Source organism: Vanacampus margaritifer, chromosome 2, assembly GCF_051991255.1.
Source record: "Vanacampus margaritifer isolate UIUO_Vmar chromosome 2, RoL_Vmar_1.0, whole genome shotgun sequence".
NCBI lineage: Eukaryota > Metazoa > Chordata > Actinopteri > Syngnathiformes > Syngnathidae > Vanacampus > Vanacampus margaritifer.
Window position 1 is genome coordinate 20,013,302 of NC_135433.1, and position 15,591 is coordinate 20,028,892.

Genomic DNA, 15,591 nt, shown 5'->3' on the forward strand with positions numbered 1-15,591 from the left:
TCACGGGTATTATTTATAGACTTGAGTGGGCTCGGCGGACGCAGGCATGGAATGTGTCAGAGAGGAGAAGCGCATCATTGATCAAAGCTCAGACAGCGAGTGTTTATTTTTGCCCAGAGCAAACAATAGTTTGTGTAGCAGAGGGTGAGCAACGCTGCTCTTCTTGCCCACACTGAGTCCCGGGCACCTACACAGGTGACCGGGCTCCACTGAACACCTGCCAGTTCTAGCCTCCCTCCACTCTCTGTGCCGTTTGAATGGCTGCTCCTCTTTGGATGCTTAAAAATACACACACGGTAGGCGTTTGAAGAGTGAATGCACTTCGCATGAAGCTGTGCCGGCGTATATTGTGTGGGCTTTGCAGAGAAGCAGTAGGTGTGCATGTCAACACATAAGAGACATAAACCATAGCTTAAAACATGTACTAGGCCATTCAACCTTAAAGCAGATCTTGGACTTGCTTCTTGCGTACAGAAAAAGACACTTACACTGTTACTTTTCAAGGTTACGACGGGAATTGAAACGGAACAGTAGCGTCGAAACAAAACGTAAACTAACAGCAGTTCAATTCAGTTGAGCAACAAACTTGTACCAACACAAACAATGCTACCATTGTGACTACCAAAGCTTTGTCCTGCTCCCTGTTGGAGGTGGGATTGCTATTTACAGACTTCCCCTGATTATTGCTGTCACGTAGTGTTTTGGACTCACATACAGTATCATTGCTGTGTGTCAATGACAACTGTGTATTAGCAAGTATTCCAGAAAGACACACCACAATTTTTATGCCAGTGTTAGCACCATGAACATAAATCTCTTTTTAGAGCCATTGTTCATTCTAGGCGTACTTCTCATTTGCAATGTCCGTGTCCTAATGCGGACGCTGTGTTTATTTAAATGTAAATCATGGCTTCCTATATTGGAAGGATAGGTTAATGTTCCTGTCAGCTTGGAACGACTGGTAGCAAGTAGGGATGTAATGCTTTGACCAAAATCACGCCTCGTTACATACCTTTGTTTAAGGTCACGGCTTGTTTCAAATTAAGTACAAGGAGGGAACAACATGCAAAGCATGCAAGCGCTTACCTTTTGTTTTAACAGGAACATAATTTAATGACATTTAAAATGAGATGTAAAACAATACAAACCGCTAGCTTTAAATTCTTCAGTATAGGAAAGACTTCAAAAATAGTGTGAATACAGCTTTGTTTTGTTCTTTTTAGGAAAGTTCAACTTCAACACCAATAGTTTGTTAAAATTATACAGGTAAGTGCAACAATAACAGTTTGAAGAGTGTGACTTATTAGGCGATATAAAAACAGGTTATTGCTTTGGCTTCATCTGAAGAGCCCGGTCGAGGCTGTTTTAACACCCGCTAAAGTGATTTCAGATATTTGTTTGAAAAAACACGGAAAATATGTTTAGATTATTGCTGAAAATGTGAAAAGGCTGAGAACTATTTTATCTGTCTACATGTGTTGCTACTGTCTGTGTTCAAATATGTGCTGCTTCTAAAATCACAACTATCAATGCTAACTTTTAGCATGTCAATGAGGTTTTGCATTGTTATACTGTAATTCATACTTTAATGGTATGTCTTTACCCTATTTTGATCATGTGGGACAATATACTGTACCTTTTAATGTCCTATACCTGCTTACAAGCTTGTCAGTGCTTGATTTAGTTGCCATCTTGAGAGTTGCCGTTTGGTCTCTAATGGAAAATGAATGTGGGATGTGTGGCCTGGAAAGGATGTGTTTTTGGCCAGTTCTGGAGATTCTTGTTAAAAAGACGCCTATAAAAAGTGTAGAAAGGAGAATAAAAAAGCCTGAATGAAGAGGACTGCAGTTAGGCAGGGTGGGTGGTGGGGGGTGGATGGTTCTTTTCTTCGCTGCAATGCAGACTGTAGTCAAGGTTATGCTTGCTTGCAAGACGGCATTGAATAAAGCAAGAGCCGAGGCTGCGGTGTCATGCAGTCAGTTAGATGACATTTAATGGAAAACTTGTGTTCCATAAAGGTTATTTATTGTGTGTTCCCACTTGCATAATCTCCCTAATGTTTCTCGGGTAAAAAAAAAACAACCTTCGTTTAGATGACATTTATTAGTTGCCTCTATGCTGCGCAGTTGCTCGTAATCTTTTTGCAGCTTGTCATTTTATTTGACCGTTGCTCTTAGGTAGCAGCGAGCTCTGTGGCAATGCGACTGGCAGGATGGCATTTTGTTGTTCGTCAGCTCCCTGCCCGGCCTCAACTTCCTCTGTCTGGTTGCGATATTCGTGGCTACGCGAAGGACCTGCAGGCGCTGCGTGGTCAGCGCTTCAGTGTGAGAATTTCCCGTGGAAATCGCAATGACAGAAAATGACCACATGTAAAGTGCGATGTTGCATCAACCAGCCACTGCACACTTACTTTTTGCTGGGAACTGCTATCTTGATTGGACACACTCTGTCTAAAGGATTTGAAAAATCCATAGTCACAATTAAAACTTATATTGCAAAAATGATCTAAACAATTTAACTCATGCTCACAATAAACCAAGCACTGCTAACTTTCAATGCCCACAGCAATATTCATTGTTTTAAATTTCCTAAATGTGGTATATATTATTAACAAATAACTCGTTTAACTTAGAGATGGATCTTCAATGGTGTCCTGAGATACAAATTCAGTTTGTTCCTTGACCAAACACATAACTCTGACAAATGATTTAATATGCAAAATGATTGACTGGTGAAGATTAAAGTAGATATTGTAGGCCATTGCATGCGGGTTTTGTAACCGCTACCTTTTTCGAAGAAGTGAAGAATCCTTCAACTGACTCTGACTGTTCACTCTTTTTTTTATAAAAGATGACACAGTGAACAATATAGGAGAAAAAAATACTTGAAAATATTTGAGTGACATTCAAAAGATGAAGTAGGAGTTCAAACAATAACCTGAAAGGATATGCAAATGAACGGGTGTGAAAAGGAATGACGAAACCCATGTGTCAACACTTCGTTTTGGACAAACATCTCGCTCTCTAACATCTCTGGCAAACATTCTGTGGCCTGTGCCTGGAAAACCATTCGGGAAATTAGGAAAACCACTGTGATAATGAATGCAGGAGAAAACACTGTTGGACCACAAGGGTCTATTAAACATTGAAGGCCTCCGGCAGCGTGCGTGTGTGTTAAGGGCGGGTGTAGGTATTGAGCCCAGAGGTTCATCATAAATGCAGTTTTATTTACTCGTTAACTTAAATTTGTGGGAACCTTTTAACTCATTCACTCCCAGCCATTTTCACTGAAGCAACCACCTTCACTCCCGGCTGTTTTACTGGATTTTGACTGATTTTGCAAGGCCTACAGAACATTTTGTTCTATTGCTATAAAAACATGAAACCTACCAAAAGAAAGATTAAAGTCTCTTCTTCTATCAGGAAAAACAAATATATTTCTATCTGTTTCCGTTTTGCAGCAATTAGCATTAGAATATAGCTAAGTTTCATCATTATTCACAAATCTATTATCATTATTATTCACAAATCTATTATAGTACTGGGTAATTGAGGGTTTTTTTCAACATTGTCCTGGTTAATTTCCTATGCTCTGCTCCCACCCGCTGGCTGTTTGTGTAATAACTACCATTTTTTTTTCAACCGTTCTTTGCATTTGAGAGGCTGCATCAAAGCCTTTTGTATGCTCTAGTATAAAAAAAACCACACACACATAAAAACGTATAAATATGTCTTTGGGACACTTAAAACATTTAAACTAGAACGTATTTATATGTTTTGGGAGCAAATGAGATAATATAGAATTGCCTTATTTTGATGCTGGAGCTTTTCAGGTGTGATTTGTAGTCATAGATGTCTGATGTGCCAAAGTAAAACAAAGTAGTACTTCAGAAGTGATAATATAAAAAAGTACTCCATAGTCTGGGTTTGCTTTTTATCCAAATCCATGGATCCTTCTAAAATCTTAAATTCAGTTTTCCTCAAGTGAATTATCCTTACAAATGCCACTTAATCCTGAAAGCTTCCATTTGTATTTGTCTTAAAAATACCAGAGATGCAAAAACATAGCAGATTTTGCATGGAAATCCTTGTAGCTCAAAATGAGTAGAACATTTTTGGGTGTTTAACTAAGGCCTGTTGTGAGAAGAACGGCGGGGAAAAATCTGAAGTTGTGTCTCTTGTATCTCAAGGCACCAGTGTACTAGAAAAAGATATAGAAGAAACTACTTTAACTCATCTTGTAACTACACGGTATACAAACATACAATACAGGTTTCGTCCCAATTGGCTTCATATTGAACAGGATTCAGTTCAAGCTCCTTGAGGATAATCTTTTGGAGGCTTTGATTACAGGGATAGAAAATGCACAAATGAGGCCCGATGATCAGTATAACTGTACCTCGCTTAAACTTCACTTAATTTGTTTAGATTCCTTAAACCTGTATTAGCTACTTGAAGATTTGCATAAGAATCCTTGGGTCCCTTGAAATCTACTTTATAAATACAAGTTCTTATTCATAGTGGTCCTTGAAGTGAAGTTGAAATTACTGGCTTTCTTGATCTCTTTTGTAAACAGCAGTAGATATAACGGTGATGCTATTCCTTGTGCGGCTTCTGGGAACTTGTGGTCTGGAGTTTCTCATTGTGTTTTAGGGACAATGAGACACATTAATTAAGTGGGCGCCCAGACGAGTGAGGAGGCAAATGAGCGACCTTCAAACATCCCCCGCTGAATTAGCGAGACAACCATCAGCAGGGGGATTGCGAGGCAACTCGGGGATAAACAAGCTCTTCCTTTTGCCTTTCCCGTGTTATGATTTAACACAGCCTTCACGGAGCTGGCATCACGACAAAGTCCGAAACGGCCGGCTAATCAGAGCGCAAGTCGACCTTGGGTAGGTTTTGAGATGGACCGTACTCGATCCCGCTGCTCAGCAACACGTCTACACACGTGCACATATGCGCTCACCTGACACCTGCTGCTGGAAAATAATTGGCCCCACTGCTAACGCAAGGTCACGGAAAAGCATGAGAGTGGCAGCTAGGGACAGCGAGGGAAGCGCCATGAGGGCGGCCACAGGGGAGCTCGACATGGCTGTGCATGCGCTGCATTCAAATGCACAGCCATGTCGAGCTGTGAAGTAACTGAGTGCAAATACTTTGTTACTGAATTTAATATTGCTTTAGTAAGTAATACTTACTTCCTACTTTTGGTAATAGATATCTGTACGTACTTTTGGTCATATTTTAGAGAAATGCTTGATGTTGCCAGCTGTTGTCTTGTGACCGGGGGGCTTTCAAAATAATACAATACATAATACAAATATACAAGAGGTCCAGAGTTATATTGTTGCACAGTCGTGGATGAGAGCAAGGAACATAATTGATGTCTCCACTGACCAGCATGAGAGCGCCGGGATGCTTAAATTGTAATCTAGCGATCACAGCAATGCGTGATGTCACTCTTGTTGGCTGCAATCTGATGTTTGAATGTAAATAAACAACTGCACATTTTGTGGAGGACAAATGACCACTAAGGCCTTGTTCAGACTGCCAGCCCAAATCCGATTTTTAGCCCAGATTGAAAGTGGATGGCTCTTTCGTAGTCTGAACAGTCACAAAGCACATGAAATGCGATTTTTGCGGGACGGTAGTTTCATATCCGATTTGGACAGCATGCGTCTCAGTCTGATCAGCTCAAAACACTCAGAACGGATTTGACTGTCTGTGACGTCACTCTACACGTGCAAAAACCAAATGTGCCCGCGCTTTCAATATCCAATCGGTTTGCTGCCCAGCTGTTTCCTCGCATGCTCGGTAGTCAAACGCCTTGACGGCTCCACTGTCTCGTTGGCTCCTGTCATGCTCAACCGGAAATACAGTAACAATTTACGTTACTTGTGTTGAAGCCGGTCTCGCTACCCCATCAGTTCTTCACATGCACAAAAGGAAATAGAGAATTAGTGCCCAGCTTTTTCCAGAGCAATATGGTCTTAAAAAAAAAAAAGCTTTACCGCGCTTGCGAGGAACAGGCAGTACAAAGCTGTAAACAGCGTCACAATGACTACACGCGCTGGGCGCCGCCTCCGTTCAATGTCGTTGCTGCAGCAACCTGTCAGATGGGTCAATAATGTGGCTCAGGTACAGATCGGATTTGGACACTTGCTAAAAACAGGACAGTCAGCCCTAAAAATCGGTTTGAGGAGGAATCCGATTGGAAACAGATATGCCTGCAGTCTGAACGCAGCCTTATACAGAAGCAATGGCTCAAATCCCCATCCCATTTTGTCCTCTCTCTCACATCATATTACCTCAAATTAGCATCCATCCATGTAGCTCCTCCCTGTTGTGGCAGTGTAGATAAATTATACTCTGTTAAAAAATATATATATCATGGCCAAAACACTTTAACAGTGCAAATAATTTAGCACAATGGGTGAAAAGTAGAAATAAGTACAAATAAATGGAAAAGTTCACAGAACTGTTATAAACAGGCTGTCCAATTCACAGATAAACACAACAGCAACAAGCCAAGCACTGATATTCTCCACCAAAGAATGCCAAATCAATGCTGAAAATAGTTCAAAATGTGTTAGCACAAAGGAAAACAAACTCTAAATGGTAAACAAAAAAAAGGTGGAAAAGTACAGTGTTGTCAGTTCAATGCTGATTATCCTTTCAGAACTTTGATCCAAGCACATAGTGCGAGTACTTTTGATTCATCTGTTTAAATGCATAACGTAAAAAAGGGCACAGTGTGATTTATGGCCCGAGCTCATAAATATATCGGGCGTCCTCGGGACTGGCAGCGAAAGAAAACAGACGTTTTGACACCGACGCAGTGACTGTGCTAAGCAGCTAGACCGGACTGCTGCGCTCGTGTTTGCCTTGTGTGCTTTGACAGCTCGATAGCATTGACCTCCACTCTCTCGACGGGCCAGTAATTAGCGAGATTGCTCGTCGTGTCTTTTTCTTTTACAAGGTGCTCTGGAGGCTTTCCACATATTAGCTGTGCGCACAGCGTTAACAGCCAAGCGGGAGATTCACATTGCAGGCAAAGGGAGCTACTAGCTTCAAATGACCTCCCGGATGGAAGTGTAAATCCATTTTCTGCAAAGAACGGGCGGGTGTTGAGGCATGTCCACGCACTTTTTTTTTTTTTTTTTACATTTCCGTCCAGACCTCTAACAGCTATTCACACATTAGCTACCACACTAAGATGTTGGGATGTGATGCACAATGCGTGGCTGAGATGACTGAGAATTTTAGGACAGATTTGGGTGACAAAGGCTGACTTGCTGCTATGTTGTCTTCTGTTACTCCCTTCCGAATATGATGAAAGGAATGCTTATATTTCAAGACCATGAAGCAAACATTCAATTGTTGGATGTCTCTAAAATGTGATCCTGACTTATTATCCTGTAGTGTTGGCTGGTAAGGTGTCAAGAGTGACTTGTTTCCCCTCATCTGCTTGTAAAATGATGGAGAAATTGATTAAAATGTTAAAAGGAACCCCAACTGTCATGACAAGTTTGCTCTATATTACCTGTGTGGTTGTTACTAACATAACTATGAGATTAATTTAGCGTAGCGTTCCTAAAGGGACGATCAAAACTCTTGAATGCATCTGGCGAATGACGAGAGGGTAACTCTCCTGATCACGTAGTTTTTTTAGGAACGCTACGAGGCTTACCTTGCTTTCTTTATCGGCGTTTCACATTGCTCGGCAGAGAGCCAGCCGCCATTCTACGTCATTACGGACTGAATGCGTTCCGATGTAAATAATGGCGGCGTACGTCCAAATAAAGTTTCTACAAAATGTATTAAACTGGAAATGATTTTGGGAAAATTAATCTCATTGTTATGTTAGTAACAACCAAATAAATAATATAGAGCAAACTTGTCATGACAGTCGGAGTTCCTTTTAAACCTTTTCAATATTTACAATCACAAATAAAACTTCTCTGTTTGTGATTTTTATTTGTGGTGAAAGCCTCAACACAACCTGTTGATCTTCTATGTGCATCCTGCAATGGCGCAACTTCAGGTCGCTGCTTAATTTGGTATTGTTCAGTTTCAGGTCACAGGCTCATGTTTCATGGATCTGCCCGACGCGGTGTTGACCACACTCATAAAGATGTGCAATCATAAATATTGAACTGGTTGAACATTTACGACTGCCGGCCCCCACGGTTTTCTGAGGAGGAAAAATCACTATTAACACACCTTACACCACAGGATCATCGCTCAAGTGTTAGCAATTGATTGCAGACAATCAAGAGAATTCTTAATCATTAATGAGAGGACTGTTTAGACAATCGGTGGACCATTCAGTAACAGCTATAAAAACATTTGGTGACTGGGCTGAATCACTTAGCAGAGTAACCTTGATGTTTTAATGACCTTTTGCACGTGACGTCACAGCCTTCATGGGAACGCCCCCTCCGGGACGCTGGACGGCAGAAGAGCCACTTGCCTGTATTGCAGCCATTGAATCTCGTACAGCGTAAAGTCCTTTATCTAATTGATTATCTCATAAAATGGTCATATCTTGCTGTGCGGTCGGTTGTACAGACAGACAAATGAGTAAACCAAATGTTGCTTTTTATCGCATACCTACTAATAAGGACGAATGACGTCGATTGATAGTAGCAATTAACAGAAAGGACTGGCAGCCCACAAAGTATTCACGGATTTGCAGCGATCATTTTTTGCGAGGTTAGTAGATAAATCTTGTAATTACATTTTACTAGTAAACGTAAGATTGTAACAGAGGTGTCGAATTGCGTGTTTCAAATCACATTTACGAGCCAGATAGTTAGCGTCCAATCCAACTGCACGAACACACAGCTTAGTTTTAAAATGTACCTTCTTTAAAACTATCAAGTGCATTTGACTGTTTAATAATGGGGGATTTTGTCTTTGTGCTTGGAGTTTTTCACTCTGGAGTCATATTCATGAAATGACTGCATAGCTTGCCACTACGATAGTCATTTGTTCCATGCTAGTAAACATAGTAACACAACATCATCACAGCGTTTCAATATAGAACGGACTATTTAAAAATAAGTCAGTTAGCATGATAAACAAGTTTTACCTTTGCATTACGAGGTATATTGTCCCCCGGTGAGAGCGTAGCATCTCGTCCCAGAGACACAGCCAGCGACAAGCTTTTGAATCAGCCGGTGTAAGGAGAAGAGACGGCATTGACTACATAATGATACAGGTCATGCGCTGTGAATTTCGGCAACATCGGCGATTTGATTTCAAACTAGCGATCTCCAACTTAAGTCAATATCGCGCTCTATGAGTCCCGACTAAATGTGCAACTTCGACTGACAGGCGACCTTCGGTTGAAGTAATAGATTCCATGGCTCTATGGCCAATAATAACTTTTAATTTGCAAAATAACAGTTGCTCACTAAGTCGCTCCGGGTCACGTCCACTTCCATTCAACAATCATATCCTTCCGCCGTAAATCAGAGGGCAGTTACGTGATCACGTGACGTCGGTGTAAATGGTCAATATGGTTAAGCTGGAGCTGCTTATCTTCTTAGTATTCGTGTCATCTTATATTGCGTTAGTGTAGCCTTTAGATCCACTCCTGTAAATTAAACCACTTCATGTTTCAAAAGTCCAGTAATGATGTGCTTAGTTGCCATACCATCTACCGTAAGTGTTTGTTGTGTCTCTCTCCTCCGCCTGACATGTTTTTTTCCCTCAGTGTGATTTAATTTGCTTTATTGGCATTGAGGTTGCACAGCATGTCTAAAACATCTAAACAAATTGAGTTATTAAACTCATTAAACCAGCCCTCTTTCTCAGTCTCCATCAGTGGCTTCTCCTCCCACCCCCCACATCACCCCCGTCTCCCTGTTGCAAATAAACATTGTTAGCATAGATCCACGTCACCTCACTTTCTTTCACTCGACTACCAACAGACGCTTATGTCTGTGCATTTTTTTTGGAGAGTGCAGTCGATTAGGGTTTGAATGATGGCCGCCTTGGGTTCAGTGTGGCAGGTTAAACGCCAGTGTGTGGCAATTGCGCGTGTGTGTGAGGGGGGGGGGGGGGGGGGGTTTTCACTGGGTCCGTAGTGGGTGGTGTGGTTTTGACGATGACCTGTAAAGTCATTTGGAGTCATTTGCTATCAAATTTATCCCTCTAGTGTCTCCGTTGTACGAGTTCCAAGACGGCAAAGCTCATTGTAACTCCGATTTTTGCGCTCTGACGTCTTGATGTGCTTTGATCGCACCAGCGGGACCGGGGGACTCTGGAGGGCTCCTCGCCATCTGCACCTGTTTTCTCACTCCCAGCCACTTCTGTTACCGCGTCTGTCGCTGCCGAGCTTTCTGAGTCAAGCGAGGACCGTGCGAGGCGTACAGCGTAAACCACCACCTCGAAATCTGCTCTTTCTCCGCACCTTTTAGCATTGACGCATCAAAACACATTGCTCAGCCATCACATCGAATAAAGTCAAATGGTCAAGGCATCTTTGTTTGCTGATGGCTTCAGTTGGAAAAACAATTCACTTTCCAAAGAGGATGACCTTCCCGATGTTCTGAGGGAATTTTATTCTGACTAATGCCATCAACCAGATACACAAAATCTCAAAGTTGCTAGTGATCAAATTTGCTAGTGCTTCCGAATTTGCTAGTATTTATTTGGAACTCCATACATTATTCAATGCTTGTGCTTATTCCAAAATGACACAAACATATCCCTGAAACAATTTGGTTGGCTTGCCAATGTAGATTTATCACTATAGGAAAGAGTAAACAAAGAAGCTATACAAACTCACAAAGTCATGAATGGATTTGAATGACATTTGTTGTGTGGCTTTGGTCTGATCCTTGACGATAAACCTTGCATCATGATTCACGTCCACAGTTGTGATCTTAATTCAAAGAGGGATCGTTGAAGCCTTCAGGGAAAATCTTTTGGCAGTCAAAACACTGTAAACATGTTTGTGGCATCTGTATTTGTTAGATTTTTCATGTCACGATTGACACTCAATGTGCACCGAGGCTTAGCTACGTCGGGTGGGCTGTCAGGGTGTGTGCTGACACAAATCCCATGATCCATGCAACTGTGGCAAGCACGTCATCAACCAAGGTCCTTGCTTTGTCTTCTTCTGATATCCAGATGCCCTTGACGATAACCTCGCTATTCGTTCACAATCCACACACACTCACACACAGAAAGGACCCAGGATCTCCGTGGGGGAATGGAACTGACCGATAACCTGCTATAGACCAACAAAGTGCATGTGCGAATGGTAACCTGCCAGGACTTGCGTAAAGGAGGAGGCACAAGGCTCAGCGCTTCAGTGCGATTGGTAGGAAGTAGGCCATGGGAGGCAATGACGATGAGTCCCATAGGAAGTTCCTTCATCTTCCATGTGTTCAAACTAAGGTTGAGCTGCATCATGCACCCACAAGACCTGACGTTTAAGAGGCTCGACAAGTACATGTTGAATGAGTCGGCGTATATCACAGAGAACATGTTAAATGTTATCTGTGGTCACTAACATCACAGAGTATCAGGCAGTGGAAGAGGTCCTAAGGGAGCTGCATAAAACGTTCACAAGCTACAAATGCCAAAGTGGAATTTCATATTCTAACTCTGCTAAACACTTGAAATGGCAACCATGCACATACAGATTAAATAATGCACTACATGCACTTCAGTCACACATCCTAATCCAAGATCTCAATGAATTATGTTCCAGTTCCAAATCTTCATTGATTTATTTTTCTTTTATTGTTGTTTACAGAAAATGATCAAGGGGAAAAACAAATCAGTCTTCAGAAATGTACCCAACATCAAAGTAAATACTAAATAGTAAATAAAATTCAACTTGACGCTAAACAGGTGGAGCTGTTTGTACTGTTTAGCACAGCTACCTCACATTTAAAAAAAAAAGAGTCCCAGTTCGTATTCTAACTTGGCCTTTCTGTGTGATGTTTTCGCTAATACCACATTCCAAAATCGGTGACAACTCTAAATTTTCCTTAAGGGTGTATGGTACATTTAGACAAAAGTATCATATCATAGTATCATATATGGTACTTTTAGACAAAAGTATCATATCATAGTATCATATATGGTACTTTTAGACAAAAGTATCATGCAAGACAGCACATTTTGATGCACACTGCTAACCAATGACCTGGGTCGTTCCAGTGTCACCACCATGCGGTGACAAACATCACCGTTTGTCTTTTTTCACCTCTGCAGAATAAGAGGAGATAGAAGACGTCCAACAAGGACAACATTAGAAAGCCATGATAATGTCTTTTTTTTTTCTCCATTTGCATCGAGGATTGCTCATTAATCAGGATGATGTACCGGGCCTCATCTTCCCTGGATTGTCAGTAGCAAGATGGATGGTTCAGAGGTGCTCCAGTGTGCCTTGAGTTGAACTGTGCTCTATTGGCCGATAGATCAGATCGGTACAAGCATCAGCTGTCGGGGAGGAGGCTGTGTTGAGAGACATAGTAATTGTACATACAATAGCCAATCTTCTCCCCATAACCCCTTGCCTGCCATTTGTAGTTGATTGTTTTTAAATTGAAAATGGACCAGGTTTTACATTGACCGCTCTTGTTTTATCGCATTCCCTCTTGGCAATATAAACTGAGATCTTTGAGTTATTTGGCATTTTATGGGATTTGGCACATTTTCATTTTCTTGATTTCAGCTTGAAATGAATGTGGCAATCCAGGTTTTCAATAAAATGTCAGGAGAGCCCATCGCTATTTACCATCTTTATAGATATTGTAGAGCTGTCATGTCAGGTCTAGAGATTTATGATTATTTTACTATGGTGTGGCTTTATAGTATACAGTCTTCTTCCTCATACATTGTTAATCATATAATAAAAATATTTGTGTTCCTCTCTTGTTTACAGGATGGGTCCAAACAGAGGCAGGTGAGGAAAAAGACGGTCTCCTTCAGCTCCATGCCGAGTGACCGCAAAATCAACAGCACAGCAGCATGCATGGCTTTCATGATGGAGGGATGCGAGATGAAGAAGGTGCGCTCCAATTCGCGCATGTACAACAGATACTTCCTGCTGGATCCGGACATGCACTGGCTCCGCTGGGAGCCCTCCAAAAAGGACTCCGAGAAGGCAAAGCTTGAGATCAAGAGCATTAAGGAGGTCCGATTGGGGAAGAAGACTCCAGTCCTTCGCAGCAATGGTCTCTCTGATCAGTTCCCAGATGAATGTGCCTTCTCGATCATCTATGGGGACAACTATGAGTCACTGGATTTAGTTGCCAGTACTGCTGATGTGGTCAGCACCTGGGTGATGGGCCTGAGATATCTGGTCTCTTATGGCCGACACCCCGTGGACATGGTGGAGCCCAGCCAACCAAGTGTACGGACATCTTGGATTAGCTCAGTCTTTGTGTTCGCAGACATGGAAAAAGACGGGCACATTGACCTTTTTAGGGCCACACAAATTATCAAGGGGCTCAACCCTGGAATGAAAGAGGCCATGATAGAACTCAAGTTCAAAGAACTCCAGAAAGCGAAAGACCAATATGGTGAGGCAATTAACATGGACACATTTGTGGAGGCCTACTGTGAGCTCTGTACACGACCAGAAATTTTCTTTTTGCTAATGCAGTTCTCCAGTAACAAGGAGTACCTGGACTGTAAAGACCTCATGTTATTCGTAGAGGTGGAGCAGGGTGTAGAAGGTGTAACAGAGGACATGTGCAGAGATATGGTTCTAAAATATGAGCCATCGGTCGAAGGCAGGGAACGGATTTACCTCTCCATTGATGGTTTTACACATTACCTCCTCTCCTCTGAGTGCCACATCTTTGACCCACAGCACAAACGTGTGTGCCAAGATATGACTCAGCCATTGTCCCACTACTACATCAACTCTTCACATAATGCCTCCCTTCTGGAAGATCACTTCTGGGGTTCTTCTGACATCAGTAGTTACATTCGAGTTCTGAGGATGGGCTGTCGCAGCATTGAGGTCATCGTCTGGGACGGCCCTGATAATGAACCGGTAGTGTATGTTGGTAGTTCTGTGGCCTCACAGCTAGTTTTCTCCAAGGTCTTAGACATCATCAACCAATATGCGTTTGAGAGCTCCGAGTATCCCCTGATCCTCTGTTTAGTGGCTCATTGCTCCATCCCGCAGCAGAGGGTTATGGCCCAACACATGAAAAAGATTCTTGGGGACAAACTATATGTGGATTCACCCAACAAAGAGGAAAACTACCTACCATCTCCTGAGAAACTCAAAGGTAAAATCCTTCTCAAGGGGAAGAGGCTAGAGTCCAGCTGCGCAGACCCTGAGGGTGATGTGACAGAAGAGGAAGAGGGTCTAGAAATGTCCAGACGAGTTGGAGTAGATGACGGGGACCAGCTAAATTGCTTGGGATGCAAAAGACTCCTTCTGTGCAAGGAGCTCTCTGAGCTTGTGTCTCTCTGTAAATCGGTACAGTTCAGGGACTTTGACACATCCAAAAGGGACCAAAAATACTGGGAGATCTGCTCTTTCAATGAGGTTGATGCAAACAGGTTTGCCAATGAGTTTCCAGAGGAATTTGTCTGCTACAACAAGCGCTTTCTCTCCAGAGTGTACCCCACCCCGATGAGGATTGATGCCAGTAACATGAACCCCCAAGATTTCTGGAAGTGTGGCTGCCAAATTGTGGCCATGAACTACCAGACACCTGGCCTGATGATGGACCTCAACCTTGGCTGGTTCCGACAAAATGGCAACTGTGGCTTCGTGTTGCGGCCAGCCATCATGAGGGAGGAGGTGTCCTATTTCAGTGCCAATGCTCGGGATTCCCTGCCAGGGGTTTCCGCCCAGCTCCTTCACATTAAGGTCATCAGCGGGCAGAACCTACCCAAGCCTCGTGGCTCTGCGGCCAAGGGTGATGTGGTGGAACCTTACATTTACGTGGAGATTCATGGCATCCCGGCTGATTGTGCTGAACAAAGAACCAAAACCGTCTCCCAAAATGGCGACAACCCCATTTTTGATGAGAGTTTTGAATTTCAGATCAACTTGCCTGAACTGGCGGTCCTGCGCTTTGTGGTGCTGGATGATGACTACATTGGAGATGAGTTCATTGGCCAGTACACCATCCCGTTCGAGTGCCTGCAGCCTGGCTACAGGCATGTCCCCCTGCAGTCTCTGTCTGGGGAGTTCTTACCCAACACCACATTGTTTGTCCACGTGGCCATCACAAACAGACGGGGAGGAGGCAAGGCCCATAAGAGAGGAATTTCAGTCAGGAAAGGTCGGAAGGCCCGTGAATACACAAACACCAAGACTACGGGGATCAAAGTGGTGGACGAACTCTTCAGAGCATCAACCCAACCCCTTCGGGAGGCCACAGACCTCAGAGAAAATGTACAGGTAAGAAGAAACTTTTGATTTCTGTCACACTTGGCGCTGGACACTTTTTTGCAGAATGTCTTCTTTACCCACTACTTTGCTTTGTCTTTTCGTCCCATCTCTTGTAATGCAGCAGGTGACAGATAATTATAGAATAAATCTTGTCATAGGAGACAAAAATCTGTTATTTTACCTGATACAAGCCAGGCAATG

The 15,591-nt window shown here is 42.7% G+C and overlaps 1 protein-coding gene across 1 annotated transcript in view; it reads left to right on the plus strand.

Moving 5' to 3' along the window:
• LOC144044118 (inactive phospholipase C-like protein 2) overlaps positions 1-15,591 on the plus strand; it is a 77,725-nt gene that overhangs the window by 39,730 nt on the left and 22,404 nt on the right. The window contains exon 2 of the mRNA XM_077558339.1: positions 12,913-15,399. Coding sequence (XP_077414465.1) covers positions 12,913-15,399 — 2,487 coding nt within the window. The remainder of the gene's footprint in view (positions 1-12,912; positions 15,400-15,591) is intronic.